The sequence below is a fragment of the Scyliorhinus torazame genome, chromosome 5 (assembly GCF_047496885.1).
Source record: "Scyliorhinus torazame isolate Kashiwa2021f chromosome 5, sScyTor2.1, whole genome shotgun sequence".
Lineage (NCBI taxonomy): Eukaryota > Metazoa > Chordata > Chondrichthyes > Carcharhiniformes > Scyliorhinidae > Scyliorhinus > Scyliorhinus torazame.
The window spans coordinates 272,242,184-272,259,324 of NC_092711.1; the positions used below are offsets into that span (position 1 = coordinate 272,242,184).

General features: G+C 44.1%; 1 protein-coding gene across 1 annotated transcript in view; it reads right to left on the reverse strand.

Moving 5' to 3' along the window:
* Positions 1–15,038, reverse strand: part of cul4b (cullin 4B) — a 128,046-nt gene extending 113,008 nt beyond the window's left edge. The window contains exon 1 of the mRNA XM_072505565.1: positions 14,434–15,038. Within this exon, the coding sequence (XP_072361666.1) occupies positions 14,434–14,833 (400 nt within the window). The 5' untranslated portion in view covers positions 14,834–15,038. The remainder of the gene's footprint in view (positions 1–14,433) is intronic.
* Positions 15,039–17,141: the final 2,103 nt, after the last annotated feature.

A 17,141-nucleotide genomic window follows, 5' to 3' on the forward strand; every position in this document is an offset into this window, starting at 1 on the left:
TCGTCAGGGGTAATCCCGCTTTCCCTTGTCTCATTGAACATCCTCATCAACACAGGCCCCAATATCCCAGAGAACATTTTATAAAACTCCACTGGGTACCCGTCCGGCCCAGGGGCTTTACCCAACTGCATGGCCTTCAGACCCTCCACTATCTCTTACAACCCGATTGGGGCCTCCAGCCCTTCTACCAGCTCCCTGTCCACCTTTGGGAAATTCAGCCCCTTCAAGAAGTGCCTCATCCCCTCCGGCCCCCTAAGGGGTTCCAACCTGTACAGCCTGCTGTAGAAGTCCCGAAACGCCTTATTCACCCCTGCTGAATCTCCAACCAAGTTCCCATCTCCGTCATTTACTTTCCCCCATCTCCCCGGCTTCCTCCCTCTTTCTAAGCTGCTGTGCAAGCATTCTGCTGGCCTTCTCTCTAGGCTCATAGATCACCCTCGCCTTTCTCAGCTGCTCCACCGCCCTCCCTGTGGTTAACAAGCCGAACTCCGCCTGTAGCCTCCGCCGTTCCCTTAAAAGCCCTGCCTCTGGGGTCTCTGCATACCTCCGATCGATCTGTAGTATCTCCTTCACCATTTGGTCCGTCTCTGCCCTGTCCACCTTCTCACCTTGGGCCCGTATCGAAATCAGCTCCCCTCTGACCACCATCTTCAGTGCTTCCCAGACCACCGCTGCTGAAATTTCCCCGTGTCGTTGACCTGCAGGTAGTTCTGAATACATTTCCTCAGTCGCTCGCACACCCCTTCGTCAGCCAAAAGTCCCACATCTGACCTCCAGTGCGGGCACTGGTTACTGTCTTTACTAACCTGCAGGTCAACCCAGTGCGGAGCATGGTCTGAGATTGTGATCGCCGAGTACCTCGTGACCACCACCCCTGCCAGTAAGGTCCTGCTCAAAAATAAAGAAATCAATCCGGGAGTACACTTTATGCACGTGTGAGTAGAAGGAGAACTCTTCACCCTCGGCTGCCCAAATCTCCAAAGATCCCCCGCCGCCGCCCCCCCCCCCCCAAATCGGCTCCATGAACCCTTTTAGTTCCTTTGCCATTGCTGGCACCCTGCCCGTTTTCAAGCTTGACCGGTCCAAGCCAGGGTCAATAACTGTGTTGAAGTCCCCTCCCATGATCAACCTGTGCAAATCCAGGTCCGGTATCTTCCCCAGCATCCTCTTTATAAACTCCACATCATCCCAATTTGGCGCATACACATTTACTAATACCACCTGCACCCCCTCCAGTTTCCCACTGACCATAACGTACCAACCTCCCACTCCAAGACTACTCTACCCGCCTCAAACACCACCCGCTTATTGATTAGGATCGCAACACCTCTAGTCTTTGAGTCTTGTCCCAAAGACCTGACTGACCCAGCGTTTCCTCAATCTAATCTGGTTTGTTACTCTAAGGTGTGTCTCCTGCAACATTACCACGTCTGCCTTCAGTCATCTAAGATGCGCGAACACATGTGCCTTCTTGACCAGCCCATTTAACCCTCGAACAATCCAGGTAATCAGCCTAGTTGGGGGGCTCGTTGTTGCCGCCCCCCCCCGATCAGCCATCCCCTTTTTTTGGGCCCGCCCCCAGCCCATGCTCCACGCCTCCACCAGTCCGCCCCCAACCTCCTCTCTGTCCCTTAGCCCAAGTCCCTCCCTCGTCAGCAGAACATTTACCCCCCCCAGTAACAACACCCTGTAACCCAACCCCTTTAATTAACGGAACATATGCACCCCCCACCCCACTGCGCTTCCGAGAGCTAGCCCACCCAGCTGGCTTGGTGGCCCCCATCCCTGGCGCTGGATAGTCTCCCACCTATTTGTTCCCTCACCACCCTCCCTCCCGCTCATATAAACATACTCCAACATCAAACAATCCCTACACAATTGCCCGACAGAAAAACACCAAGATCTAAACAAGCACACCTCCATCCTCCAACAGCGCAAATGAAAACCTTAACTCACTCAGCTCTACCGCTGGTCCCAAATCAATGCAAAAGACATTTCTAACAGCTTCCATAAATCGAAAAACAAGGAACTTTTTTTTTTTTTAAAAAGAACAGAAACACTAAAAACGAACTATGAACGTTGCAGCAAAGTTCAAAAGTTCCCAGCCCACCACCAGTTCTTTCCTTTTCGCAAAGTCCAGCGCGTCCTCCGGCGACTCGAAATAAAAGTGCTGTTCTTCGTGCGTGACCTAGAAACGGGCCAGATCCAACAGTCCAAACTTCACCTTTTTCTTAAAAGGATCGATCTAATCTGGTTGAAGCCTGCTCTTCCCCTGGCCACCTCCACACTCAGGTCTTAGTAAACCCGCAGAATACTGCTGTCCCACTTACAGCTCAGTGTCTGCTTGGCCCACTGTAGAATGCCCTCCTTATCCAAGTACCTGTGGAATCTCATTACTATTGCCCTCTTGGGGGGGGGGGGGGGGGGGGTCTCCCATTCACGGCTTCCTCGCAAGTTCTCTGTGAGCCCTGTCCACCTCCAAGGGCCGGGAAAATGTCCCATCCCCCAGCAGCTTCTCAAACATGTCTGCGATGTATGCCCCAGCGTCCGCTCCTTCGGATCCCTCCGGGAGCCCAACGATTCTCAGGTTCTGCCGGTGGGATCTATTCTCTAGGTCCTCCAGGAGCTTCTTCTGCTGGTCTCTCAGCATCCCCCCCTCCACTCCACTGCAGTTTGATATTCCTCCTGCTCAGCCTGCGCCTTCTCTACCTTCTGGATCGCCCGATCTTGGGCGTCCAATCTAAGCTCCAGCCGCTCAATTGACTCTTTTATCGGGTCCAAGCAGTCCCGTTTCTGCTTAGCAAAGCCTTCCTGAATAACTTTCCTCAGCTGCTCCATTGACCGCTGGGTCGACAAACCAGAGGTCCGGTCCTCCGCCATGCTGTCTCCTGCTGCAGCTTCAGCCCAAGCCTTCTCTGTCTTTCTGTTTCTGCCTTTACAAACACTCCTCGTCCTTCTCTCCATGCACCGATGTGGGAATTCAGTACACACTTGCCTCTATCATCAGTTTTACAATTCAAGTCCGGTAGAAAATTGGGGGAAAAGGTCCAAAAGTCCGACCAGAGCGGGAGCCACCAAATGTGCAACTTATTCCTTCATAGCCACCAACGGAAGTCTGAGGCAGTAATGTTAACCACTGTGCCACCATGCCTGTTAGGGGAGGATGAAAGGAGTAGAGAATGTTGGGATATCATTTTGGAGCAGTCAAGGTTATGCCAGATATGGTTCAGAAGAGAAGCGATTGGGGACAAAACTGATTTTTTTTTTCTTCCCTGTACAGTGAAGAGCTGATGACAATATGTCAGCACCACTCAGTCTTGATCATAGAATTTAGAGTGTAGAAGGAACCATTCAGCCCATTGTGTCTGCACCGGCCCTTGGAAAGAGCACACCACCTCAGCATTTACGATGGTATCGTCTCTCCTTATCTATTCAGAAGTCATTCTTGAAACTTAGCTCAGCAAAGTAGATAAACAGATGTTAAAAATCCCGATTAAAAATCCAAAATCACTTCTATGGAGAAGAATAGAATAAACTTTTTGCCTCCTGGGTTCGTTGTTGGTGAGTGCAAATTAAACCAGGGCTCGGTTTCAAACATAATCCATTTACGGGTGGCATGGCAGCACAGGGTTGGACTGCTACTTCACAGCGGCAGAGACCCGGTTTGATTCCCAGCTTGGGTCACTGTGTGCGGAAACTGCACATTCGCCCCATGTCTGCATGGATTCCCTCCGGGTGTTCCGATTTCCTCCCACAATTCCCGAAAGACATGCCTGTTAGGTGAATTGGATATTCAGAATTCTCCTTCAGAAATGAAATGAAAATCGCTTATTTGTCACAAGTAGGCTTCAAATGAAGTTACTGTGAAAAGCCCCGAGTCGCCACATTCTGGCGCCTGTTCGGGGAGTGTATCTGAACAGGCACCGGAGTGAGAGAACTGGGGATTTTCACAGTAACTTCATTGCAGTGTTAATGTTAGCCTACTTGTGACACAAATAAAGATTATTATTATTAGGTGAGACCCAAGATCATGATGGCTATGATACACATTCTCCCCATGTTTGAGTGGGTTTCGCCCCCACACTCCAAAGATGTGCAGGGTAGGTGGATTGGCCACGCTAAATTGCCCCTTAATTGGAAAAAATGAATTGGGTACACTAAATTTATTTTTTTAAAATGATGGCTATGATAAACCATAGAGCATGTCATCTTGCATTCTAAACCTTTGTTTTCTTTTTTTAATAAATTTTTACCCAATTTTCTTTTTCCAATTAAGGGGCAATTTAGCGTGGCCAATCCACCTAACCTGCACATCTTTTGGGTTGTGGGGTGAAACCCACACAGACACGGGGAGAATGTGCAAACTCCACACGGACATTGACTCAGGGCCGGGATTCAAACCCGGGTCCTCAGCACCGTAGTCCCAGTCATCACGTGCTGCCCCATCTTGCATCCTAACCTAAGTGATGTGTGTTTTGGGGCAGCAGGGAAGCTGTTGAAAAGAACAGAAGAGAAAGACTAAGCAAGAAACTTGGTGTTTGTTATAAGCACAACAAATCATACTCCATTAGCACAGCAAACCAAAGGGGCAATTTAGCTTGGTCAATCCACCTAACCGGTGCAACATTGGACTGTGGGAGGAAACCAGAGCACCCGGAGGAAATCCAGGCAGAGAGGGGGAGATGGCACAAACTCCACACCGTCACCCAAGGTCGGAATCGAACCCAGATCCCTGGCACTGTGAGGCAGCCGTGCTAATCACTGTGCCACGCATATTTTATTGCTGCAAAAAAAAAAAAAACTCATCTGGCAAGCTATTCTTTTTAAGTTTACTTTTTACTAGCACAAGGAGGCAAGAGATTCCTCAGTTAACGCTAGTCAATGAGCCATAATGCAAAATGTTCCATTGTGAACAGAGTACAGGATCATGGTTCGCTGTGATGGTTTTCAAAAAGCGTGCTGGCTTTCATTTATATAACCCCAAATGAAGTACTGCCACTTAAAATGAAGGACGAGGAGTCCGGGCTTTCCCTAAAGCCCCAGAAATCAGGGACTCGGGTAAAAAAAGATAATTGGAAAAAATAACATGCACTTCATTTTCCATCAGGTTTCAGGAGATGTTGGTTTTTTAAAAATGCAACATTTATGTGATTGCTGCTTTATATTTTCACTCAAGCAAAATAACTCTTTGGCAAGGCACTTGCTCAAGTCAAAAACAGCCACAGTTCATTCATGAAGGATTTGTTAGACATTTGCTGCATACCGCAAAAAATAAGTACAAAAGTCAATTCAATTTGACAGACAGGAAAAAAAAAACACTTTCCAGCACAGGAGGCTGGTTTCTCAAGCAACTGTCCATATGACATAATAATTCCAAAGATTACATCTGCACCCAGGTTTTAAGATCATGGAATGATTTAGCACAGAAAGGGACCATTTAGCCCAAGCCTGTGCCAATTCCAGTAGAGTCCTCCAATTCATTTCTCATAGACCTTATTTTTTCCTTTTCAAGTATTGGTCCAATTCTCTTTTGAAAAGTTACAGAATGTACATTGACCAACCTTCCAGGCAGCACATCCCAGATCACAACTTGCTGTGTAAAAACATTTTCATGTTGCTTCTGGCTCTTTTGGCGATCATCTTAAACCAGTGCCCTTTGGTTTTTCCTTCTTTATCAAAATCCTTTTAATTTTGAACTCCCCTGTTGAATTTCCCCTTAATTTTTTCTGCTCTTGGAAGAATCATAGCCTCTTAATGTAACTGAAGTCCCTGATTCATGGTACCGTTTTAGTAAATTTCTTCTTCATCCTCTCCAAAACCATCCTGCTTAATGTGTGGTGCCCAGAATTGACTACAATACCCGATCTGAGGCTGTGCCTGTGTTTTATAAGAGGTTCAGCACAAGTTTTACATATGCCTTTTTAACAGTCTTCTATTCAACCCATCATTTCTACAATCAACCAAAAGAGAAAAAAATAATCTGGTCATTTTAATCCCACTTTCCAGCACCTGGTCCATAGCCTTGCACGTTATAGCATTTCAGGTGCAGATCCAGACACCTTTTAAATGAATTGAGCATTTCAGGCCTCAACCACCAATTCAGGCAGTGAATTCCAGATGCCCACCACCCTTGGAATGAAAGAAGGTTTTCCTCACGCCCCTGTGATTTTTCTACCAATCGGCTTAAATACACCTCCTGGCAGCTCATTCTTCAGCTAGAGTAAACAGGACTTTCCTGTCTACCCTGAGCTCCTCATAATTTTGTACACCTCAATTAGGTCACCTCCTCAGCCTCATTTTTAAAAAAAGATAAACAACCCTAGCCGATCCATTTTTTTTCCTTATAACTGCAATTTTCAAGCTCTGGCAACATTTTTGTAAATCTCCTCTGCAATCTCTCTGGACAAATGATTCCCTTCCCATAATGTGGCCAACTCGAGTTTGATACAGTTCCAACATTACATCCCTACTTTTGCATTCAACGTCCCACCCAATAAAGCATTTTATATGCTTCCATAACCACCTGTCTTGCCACTTTCAGGGATCTGTGGGCATGTACACCAAGGTATCGCACTTACTCAATTCCTCTCAATGTCTCCAGTTTATTGATTATTCCCTTGTTTTATTTGCCCTCCCTAATTGCATTACATCACACTTCACCCGATTGAAATCCATGTGCCACTTTTCTTCCCACTCAACCAATATAATTCTGGAGTAAATAGCTATCCCTTTCAGTCAACTGCACAGCCCAATCTTTGTGTCATCTGCAAGTTTGTGAATTTTGCCTCCCACATTCAAGTCCAAATCATTAATATATGCAACCCCACATTTAAGTACAAATCCTTCACATACAACACTGCAAAACTGAGCCCTGTGAGATGCCACTGGACAACACTTTCCATTCACAAAAACATCCATCGATCACAATCTGTTGGTTCCTGTTGCTGAGCCAATTTTTGATCCAACTAGCTACCTTCCTCTGTATCCTATGGGATCTCACTTCTCTGACCAGTCAGCCATGTAGGACCTTCCCAAATGCCCTACTAAAATCCATGTGGACAACATCCACTGCACGACACTCATCAATTCTACTTTTTACTGCCTCAAATACACACTACCAGTGAGTTTATCTCCTTTTACATTACCTCTAAAATTGTAACATTTGGTGTATATTGCTACCTCCTTATTCTTTCTACCAAAATATATAATTCTACACTTTTGCATTAAATTTCATCTGCCAGGTGTCAGGCTATTTCACCAGTCTCAATATCTTCCTGATGTCTACCACTACCGTACTCATAGTTACAGCGTAGTATAAATGCCAATGGTTTCATGAAAATCCTATAGCTGCAGATTTGGGACAAATCTGCAGTCTCAAAAGCAAATATTTCATGCAATATTATTTCAAGCTTATATTTTTGCTTCCTCTGACAAACTACAAAATAATTTAAAATGATTATTTTCATGGCTGCATTCAAAATAATTTCATAAAGTAATTTGAAAAGCTTAATGTCTTCATTAGGAAAATATTTCATGTTGTAGTATTCCCCAATTTAGGTTGCAGGAGGGGCGCCACGATGACACAGTGGTTTGCACTGCTGTCTCACAGCGCTGAGGATCTGGGTTCTATCCCGGCCCTGGGTCACTGTCCATGTGGAATTTGCACATTCTCCCCATGTTTACGTGGGTCTCACCCCCACAACCCAAAGATGTGCCGAGTAGGTGGATTGGCCACGTTAAATTGCCCCATAATTGGAAAAAAATTAATTGGGTACTTTAAATTACAGGATTTAAAAAGCACTTTAATTGACATGTTTTAATGTCGTGCATAAAGAATGTTGCATGATATTTAACTCATCACCACAAACCATTCTTATAGTTATCACCAACAACAGAACTGTAAGCAATTACCGGTTTGTTGACATGGATATTTTTTAGTAGTGTGAACTGTGCAAAAATTGATGTTTCTTCTTTTCTTCCTCTAACTTCACCCAGATCCACTCTTAATAAATGCAGGTAGTCATATTTCAGGTGTAATTTCTGTCTACATTCTTGGATTAAAAATCAATGGGGTCCTTCAATTTTCCCATTCTATTAGCTGATGCTGCTACTCCAGGAATCCAAAGTCTGCCACATGCTGTGAACAGGAATTTCTGGTCCACAAAAACTGTTGCCAGCAGCATGCAGGAAAGTTTCAAAATCTTTGGACCAACAGGTAAAGGGAGAATCGAGGAAGAGCCGTGCTACCATGACTTTGGTTTTGGGGAGGGCAGGGTGGTGGCAATCAGAATAGTACAGTCAATCTGATATGGAAAGCTAAAGTAATGATTTTTTAACTTACAGATTTGCTTTCCAAGGTATATTCCCTTAAAAGGGAACGGTAGGGCAAACAAGTAATAATAATCTTTCTTGTCAAAAGTAGGCTTACATTAACACCGCAATGAAGTTACTGTGAAAAGCCCGAGTCACCACATATCCGGCACCTGTTCGGGTACACGGAGGGAGAATTTGGAATATCCAATTCACCTAACCGCACATCTTTCGGGATTTACGAGGAAACCCACGCAGACACGGGGAGAATGTGCAGACTCTGCTTAGGCAGTGACTCAAGCCGGGAATCGAATCTGGGACCCTGGAGCTGTGAAGCAACTGTGCTACCGTGCCCAGAGGTCCCTGGATGAAATAGGAGATAGAAATTAAGGAAGAAACGTGTGCTTCAGAAAATACAGTTGAAAACCTAGAGGAATACAGAGGTTCAGAGAGGAGATGAAAAACATGAGAGAAACGAAGAAGGATGAGAAAAGACTGACTGCCAACATAAAGGGAAATCCCAAAGTCTTCTACAGGGATATAAATAGTAAAACGGTGGTAAAACAGTGTAGTGCCGATTAGGGACCTAAAAGGGGATTTACACATGGAGGCAAGGGGTGTGGCTGAGGTATTAAATTAATACTGCATCCTTCTTTAACAAGGAAGTGGATGCTACACAGGACACGCTACAAGTCGAGGAAATTCTGTCCCTAGATGGGTTCAAAATTGAGAGTAGACTGTTGATACTGAAAGTTGATAAGGCAGTGGGACCGGATGAGAATGAAGTGAGAATGGAAATGGAGGTGCTGCTCGCTATAACCTTTCAGTCTTCTATTGCGTCAGGGGAGGTGCCAGAGGACTGAAGAATTGTAAATGGTACTCCCTTGTTCAAAAAAAGTTGCAAGAATAGCCCCAGCAATTACAGGGCAGTCAGTTCAACATCAGTAGTGAGCCAGCTTCTGGAAACAATTATTCAGGATAGTAGTCGTCACATGGAAAAATGTGGGTTCATTAGGAAGAGCCAGCGTGGATTTCTAAAGAGGAACAGTGTTTAACCAAGTTGCTGAAGTTTTATTTGAGGTAACAGAAAGGGTTGATGAGGGTAATCTGTTGATGTGTAAATGGACTTTCAAAAGGCATTCTATTCAGTGCCACAAAACAGGCTTTAGGAAAATTATAGCTTATAGAATAAAAAGGACAGTAACAATGTGGATACAAAATTGGCAAAATAATTGGAAACAGAGCAATGGTCAATCGATTTTTTTTTCCAGACTGGAGTAGTTTGCAGTGGTGTTCCCCAGATATTGGTATTGGGACCCTTGCTTTTCCAGATATTTATATATTACTGACCTAGATCTTGGGTGCAGGGGACAACTTCAAAGTTTGCGAATTACCCAAACATTGGAAGTATTGAAAGCTGTGAAGAGCAGTGCAGAACTTCAAAATTGTGTGAGGTGATGCATTTTGGTAGGAAGAACATAGAAAGGCATTATAAAATAAGGGGTAAAATTCTAAAAGGGGTACAGGACCTGGGTATATATGGTAATTGATCGTGGAAGATAGTAGGACAGGTGGAGGGAGCAGTGTATAATATTCTAGGTTTTATTAATGGGGCACAGAGTACAAGAGCAAGGAGGTCATATTGAATTTATGTGAAACACTAGTTAGACTTCAGATGGAATAGTGTACAAGTTATGGGAAGGATTTGAACACACTGGAGAGAGTGCAGAAGATGCTTACAATAGTGGTTCCAGAGATGAGAAACTTAAGTTACGAGGATAGTTTGAACGGTTAGGACTGTTCTCCTTGGAGAGGTCATTTGATAGAGATGTTCATTACCATGAGGGGGCTGGACAGAATAGATATGGAGAAACTATTCCTCTTCATCGAAGATTCAAGAGAAGCAAATGTGATAGAACATAGAACATAGAATGAGAGAACAAATTTCCACCAGTGTTTCAGGTCTGGAATGAAGTGCCTGGAAGTATGGTGGGAGCAGGTTCAATCGAGGCATTCAATAGGGCATTAGACGATTACTCAATTGAAACAATGTTCAGGGGTACAGGGGAAAAGCAGCAGAATGGCACTATGCCCTAATGCTTGTTTGGAGGGCCAGCACAAATACGATGGATGAAATGGCCTCCTGTTGTTGCGTAACAATTCTGTGTTTCTGAGATTCTGCCTAAGCCATACAGGGCACTAGTGAGACCACATCTGGGGTACTGGAAAGTATTGGTCACCTTAGTGAAGGACAAAAAGATTTGAGGCAAGAGTCAGATATCTCAAAGTTTGTCTCAGATTACTCTGGGGAGGGGCAGGTGTCAGCACACAACTTTGAGATGCTGTTCTAGAGGGACTGCTCCTTTATTAAAAAATAACTTCTCATGCTAAAAGATCCTTACATGTTGGCCATACATGAGCCATCAGATATAGTCAAATCTCATTTGCATGAATAATCTGCTATAATCGGTGGAATCTTTCACAAGCTCAGGACATCCAAGGTGCTTAACTGCCATTTAAATACTGGATTTATATCAAGACAATTCTGTCTTTATGTTCTACTTTCCTTGTGTAGAATAGAGGTATTACAGGTAGATAGTTCCAGAAAAATCTGGAATTAAAAGTCCAAAGATGTCCATGACACCATTGTCAATTGTTGTAAAAACCCATCTAGTTCACTAATGTCCTTTAAGGAAATCTGCCATCCTTAACTGGTCTGGCCAACATGTGATTCCATAGCCACAGCAATGTAGTTGACTCTTCTCTGCCCCCTAAAGGGCAATTAGGGATCGGCAATAAATGCTTGCCCAGCTAGTGACACCCACGTTCTATGAACGAATTTTAAAAAACATGTTGAACTGGTTATATATTGGAAGCACTAAGTGGTTTAGTTTGCTCTTGGAAGTAGAGCCTGTAGAGCTGCAGTGTCTTCTCCGAACCTGTACTTTGCAACATTCCCCCTGGAGAAAAGTCTCACTACCCAAGGAAATAAAAGATAATGGATAATTTGCTCAAGTTGCAAGCTATAATCTGCCTTAATTGTTGACCGAACTTGGAATGGCATAGCCTACAAGTGCAACATGCAAAAGGAATTACCACCAACAATTTTAAGCTTGTAGTTCTCGACCTGAGCTTAAGAGTTTCAACACTCAAGTGATGACAACTGTCTTATTCTGCATATTTAACATCTGCAGCATATATTTATACTAAATCAGCCAAGGTGGAGAATGAGAGAAGGATGCAATACTGACAGGAATTCTCAACCATTGAATACATTTGTTGGGGCGATGGGGGAGGTAGGATGCGCAAGATCCACCAGAGAACATTTCCACGGGGCCAATGATGATTTTTGAACCAAGAGGGGATAACACTGAAATATCGGGAAAAGAATCTTATAATAGTGAGCCACCCTATCCAGTAACCAAGGCTGTTACTTGCCTCAGTGCACTGTCACAAATAAAATATAAAGTCATACTTAAACCATTATAGTCTGATATTCTTACTTTACAATCTCCCACTGCTTCTATCAGTACATTTTAATCCAAGTAGTATATATGTGGCTAAAAATATTTCTGCTCAAAGAAATTTCCTAACCTTTACAGTGAGAACGCAGTCTGTTGGAAACCAAAGGTAAGTTCCCAAGCAAGAGCAATGTATTCAGTTAATTACCCAGAAGCCCATGGCTGCCTCTAGAAAGTGCACACTAAAAATTTTAATGCAAGTTCATTTCCACTCACACCAAACAAAGCTGCCAATACCAATTCAGTTGTCCTTACTCCCAATCAACACAGGCCAAAGATCAAACTGAGCAACACCTGATCCTGCACTCCAGTTTCCCACTAGGGAACACATTTAACAGTAATTTCAAGAAGACTGTCATCAGACAATGATATCGCAGACAACTCCTCATTCTGAGCAGGAATCATCATCCTTTTCTTTCTGGGAGCACCAATCCTGGTACAATTGAAATGATCACCATTAGGTACCTGCTACAGAATATTTTCAAGTTGAATTAGTGCTGAGCTTGACATTCAGGATCAAGAAGGAATGTCAATCTAACCTCAACATTTCAAAAAGGTATCCACTGCTCAAACTATTTAATGCAAGACACCTGACATGACAACTTCAGTATCCTAACTTCCATGTACTAAATGGGGCAATTCTCTGAGGTACAATGTGTGTCTTTTTTATGTACCCATTATTGGGACAAGGGCTGTGTTGGCCAACAGAAATGCTGACTAGCCACAGGTGTAGGTCCAGTGACACTTTATTTTTGCAACATCCAGAAATTTCGGAAGAGAATGCCTGGCATATGCTGACGAAGAGGTAGATGTAATTGATATGTATATTTACTGAACATCTACACCATTCAATAACCAAGATTGTAAAGGATTGAAGAAAAAAAACTTGTGTACTCCCATTTTACCAAAAGTGTGACAGTATTGATATTACATACTCCCGGATGATGTCCATTACTCATTTTTTCTTTACGAATTGGAAATACAATTAGCCATATCTAAATTTCCAATTAAAGGTAAAGTCGCCATAGTCCCAGATGACCTTCGGCTGCTTTCCCCTTTGAGGGGAGAACTGACTGATGGTGGTTTAACCCGAGGATCACCACACCTCAGGCAAGGGGCAGGGTTGAGAAGACGGCCTTCATGAATCATCCACATGCAGCTAACCAATTGGACAATACTCGACATGGAACCATAAATTGCATTTTCTTCCCCATTAGATATTCTCAAGAATGTTGAATGCTGTACTGTGCTTCCACATAACAGGTTGAGCAACAATACTTTGACTAACAGCTACAATAGAGATCTACTATTCAGAGAAACTTCTGTCCCTTGCCTGTAAATATATCTATATTTTAACTATACCTTGACAATTTTTCTCTTCTTCCAATACTTGCAAGCAGCACAGGTCAGAGAACATAGGTCCAGTAGTCCCTCGCCGATGAGGTCATTCCTCATGTATGCACACAGTGAGTGTTTGCAGGTTAATTGTACTTGGAACCAAAAAATCCTGGGAATATCTTTAATGTCTCTGAAATGTGCTGCCTTTACCATCATCTGCAACCTGACAGCTCAGAATATACACTTTATAAAAATGCAAAATCACAAGCCAGGGTGATCACAAGTTCAACAGACAAAATGTCTCAAAATAAACCAATCTCAACCAACCCTTCAATGTGAGTGCCACAATTGGTTCCAAAGATTCCATTCCATTTCAGCTATAAAGACCAAGATATTGCAGATCTGACTGACCCCAGTCGGTGCCGAATTGGCCGATCATGTAAAAATGGCAGATGTGTTTCTTAAGGACTCAACAATAATGGAATCCAGTCTAATATCCACCACGCCCCGCATTCAGAAGAAGCTGATGAGGGTAACTATTGTTTGGCATTACATTTTTAAATACAATCTATAATCACACTGCTGACTTTATAACACATGCTATTTTCATCTATAACATGCAAGTAAATAATCAGCAAATGTTTTAGAATAAATTCAACCTAAATATATTTTGAAAAAATTCTAGCAGCAGTACATGACCAATTTTTTGAGGATTATAAACAGCAAGCTCACATTTTTTAAACTGAACAGTTCAGAAGTAGAATACATATCTTTTATAAGGATACTAAAGGAGTTTAGAAACATAATCAAGGAAAACAACCATGGTTCCAAGTGAAGTTGTTCCCCATTCGAGGCAATGTTTAAAATCAGATTTCCTACATATGGAAGCAAAGTTTTAACTGAGGAAAACTTTTAGAAAAGCAGAGATTGTAATAAAACTTCTGTAGTTGCCTGTAAACTGATGAAAACGTGCGCAGAGCTTCACCTTGTCTTTTAGGGAACTTGTAGGCCAAAGAAAAAAAACGTTTTAGCATAATTAAAGGATTGATAAACAAAATCATAATAACTAAATTGTTTTGAAGGCTTCGAAATCTCCTTTCATAGGTGTTGAAGCTAAAGAACATGCACGTGGGCTTGCTGATTTTTAAGGAGCAGTTGTGATAGGCCAAGGAAACTGCTTTAAAACCAGAATTCCAACATTACAGAATGTGAATTTCCTCAATCTTATTTCAAAACATTAAGATCTCCTACTATTCTACGGTACCTTTGAAATTTTTAATAACTAATTTTTTGGCCGTCCCCGGCTTGCTGTTGGCGAAGGTGGTCGACTTGGTCAAGCCGTTGGCATGTCCCGTGAGTACGGAACAGCCGCTGATTTTCCTCTGCTGCTCCTCCGCCATCATCACATCGAGTCCAACAAAGTCCAGCGAGTCCTCGAACTTGACTCTCTTCTGAAGCTGGTGGTTGCAGCAAGTGGAGGAAGTGGAGGAGGAGGAGGAGGAAGACTTAGGGGCGGCGGAGGGGAAGAGCTGGGCTTGCTGAGGTGGTTGGTGCTGGTGCTCGAATTCGCCGGCCTCGGCTAACTTTCGCTTCCTCGGACTAACATCAGCCTGTTGTCGCACCTCCTGCGGTGAATTTTGTGAAGAGAGGCCCGTTCGAAACATGAAAACTTCAAGCCGACGCCGTCCTATTGTTTTTTTTTAAAAAACACACTCGCGCGCTCACACGCACCCGTGTCTCGAAAATTAAAAAAAATCGGGGAGGGGGGGAAGGGGGCGGGGAGGAAAAAAAAACAAAATTAGAACCGACTCCAAAACCCTCCGCAAAATTTCGGTCACTTGTTTTGTCAATAGAGTAAAATGGCGGCACTTCCGGCGCCCCGTTGCATACCGGGAGGGATCCCGGCCTCTGACGTCACTAGGGGGCTGGGCCACTCATTTACCCTCCAAATTCCCACACTTGAGGCCTTCAGCCAGTCAGAGAATCATGTTTTTGCAAGCATGGACAAATGTGACGCTTCCTAATTCATGAAGCATACTTGTAACAGGTGACATCTATGAAGGTGTCACCAGATTGAAATTCACATCCCTGCAATGTTCGACTGGGCCCGGTGATGGCGCAGTATCACATTGGTTAGCACTGTTGCTTCACAGCTCCAGGGTCCCAGGTTAGATTCCTGGCTTGGGTCACTGTCTGCATGGAGTCTGCACGTTCTCCCCGTGACTGCTTGAGTTTCCTCCGATTACCTCCCACAGTCCAAAGATGTGCAGGTTAGGTGGATTGGCCATGCTAAATTGCCCTTAGTGTCCAAAAAGGTTAGCTGGGGTAGTACAGGGATAGGGTGGAGGTGTGGGCTTAAATAGGGTGCTCTTTTCAAGTACTCCTACACTGTAAATTCTCTGATTCTTTGGAAGCACCAAAGGATCCAGGGGGAAAGGCCCTTTCGCAGGTGAGTCTGCTGAAAAGCTGACAAAAATGTCACATCCTTGGTTACATTGATTTGTACAGAATCTACTTCGTGGAAACAGGCCTCTCGGCCCAGCTGGTCAGTGCCTCTGTTTATACTCCACAAAGTCTCCTCACACCCATCTTCAGCTAACTCTCTGAGGTTCGTGGAGGATGTAAACTTAATGGAATTAATTTGGCATCCTGGATGAATGTGATCCTGGTGTGCCAATCCTCCAGGATTGGTCTGGAGTCTCTTGGAATTGAAGGTCACTCTCCAGGACACTGCTGTGCGCAATCCTGGAGAAATATCAGCGGGGCATTAAAAATATATATTTTGCATCATTTTATTTGAACATTTTTCTTCACCAGATGTAAAAATATTGAAAATGAGGAAAAAATAGGCTGTTTGGCGAACAGTCAAGTATCATCCAATTGGATAAGAGTCTTTTTGCATTCCGCCATCGGAGCCTGGTAGAACAGGTTTCGGTGAGTCTATCCGGGGTGAAAAGTTGGGGGAAGTAACCGAGGTTGGGGGGAGGAGTTTACAAGAGGAAGTGGAGGGGAGGAGTCTAGGAGGGGGGTGGGGGTGTCGACAATTCATGGGTGCATTCACGGTAGTCTTTCGGGGAGTCGATGGCATTGAATATTAGGGGGCGTTGGGGGGGTGGACTATATGTGTCAACGGTAACCAGGGGCGATTCCTGATTCCTTTTTTTTCCCTCCTTGGGACGTTTAGTTTTATTTGATGCTTATATTGTCAGGTGGGCTGTTATTTGGGGGGTGGTGGGAGGATGGGATCGTTGTTGTTGGTAGAGGGATTGACATTGTATTCGTTAGAGTGGTCAAGAAGGCGTATAGCATGCTTGCCTTCATCGGACGGGGTATTGAGTACAAGAGTCGGCAGGTCATGTTACAGTTGTACAGGACTTTGGTTAGGCCACATTTGGAATACTGCGTGCAGTTCTGGTCGCCACATTACCAGAAGGATGTGGATGCTTTAGAGAGGGTGCAGAGGAGGTTCACCAGGATGTTGCCTGGTATGGAGGGTGCTGGCTATGAAGAAAAGTTGAGTAGATTAGGATTGTTTTCGTTGGAAAGACGGAGGTTGAGGGGGGACCTGATTGAGGTCTACAAAATTATGAGAGGTATGGACAGGGTGGATAGCAACAAGCTTTTTCCAAGAGTGGGGGTGTCAATTGCAAGGGGTCACGATTTTAAGGTGACGGGGAAAGTTTAAGGGAGATGTGCGTGGAAAGTATTTTACGCAGAGGGTGGTGGGTGCCTGGAACGCTTTGCCAGCGGAGGTGGTAGAGGCGGGCACGATAGCATCAATCAAGATGCATCTCGACAGATATATGAACGGGCAGGGAACAGAGGGAAGTAGGTCCTTGGAAAATAGGCGACAGATTTAGATAAAGGATCTGGATCGGTGCAGGCTGGGAGGGCCGAAGGGCCTGTTCCTGTGCTGTAATTTTCTTTGTGCTTTGTTACCGTTTACTGTTTGTTGGTGGGGGGTAAATTCTG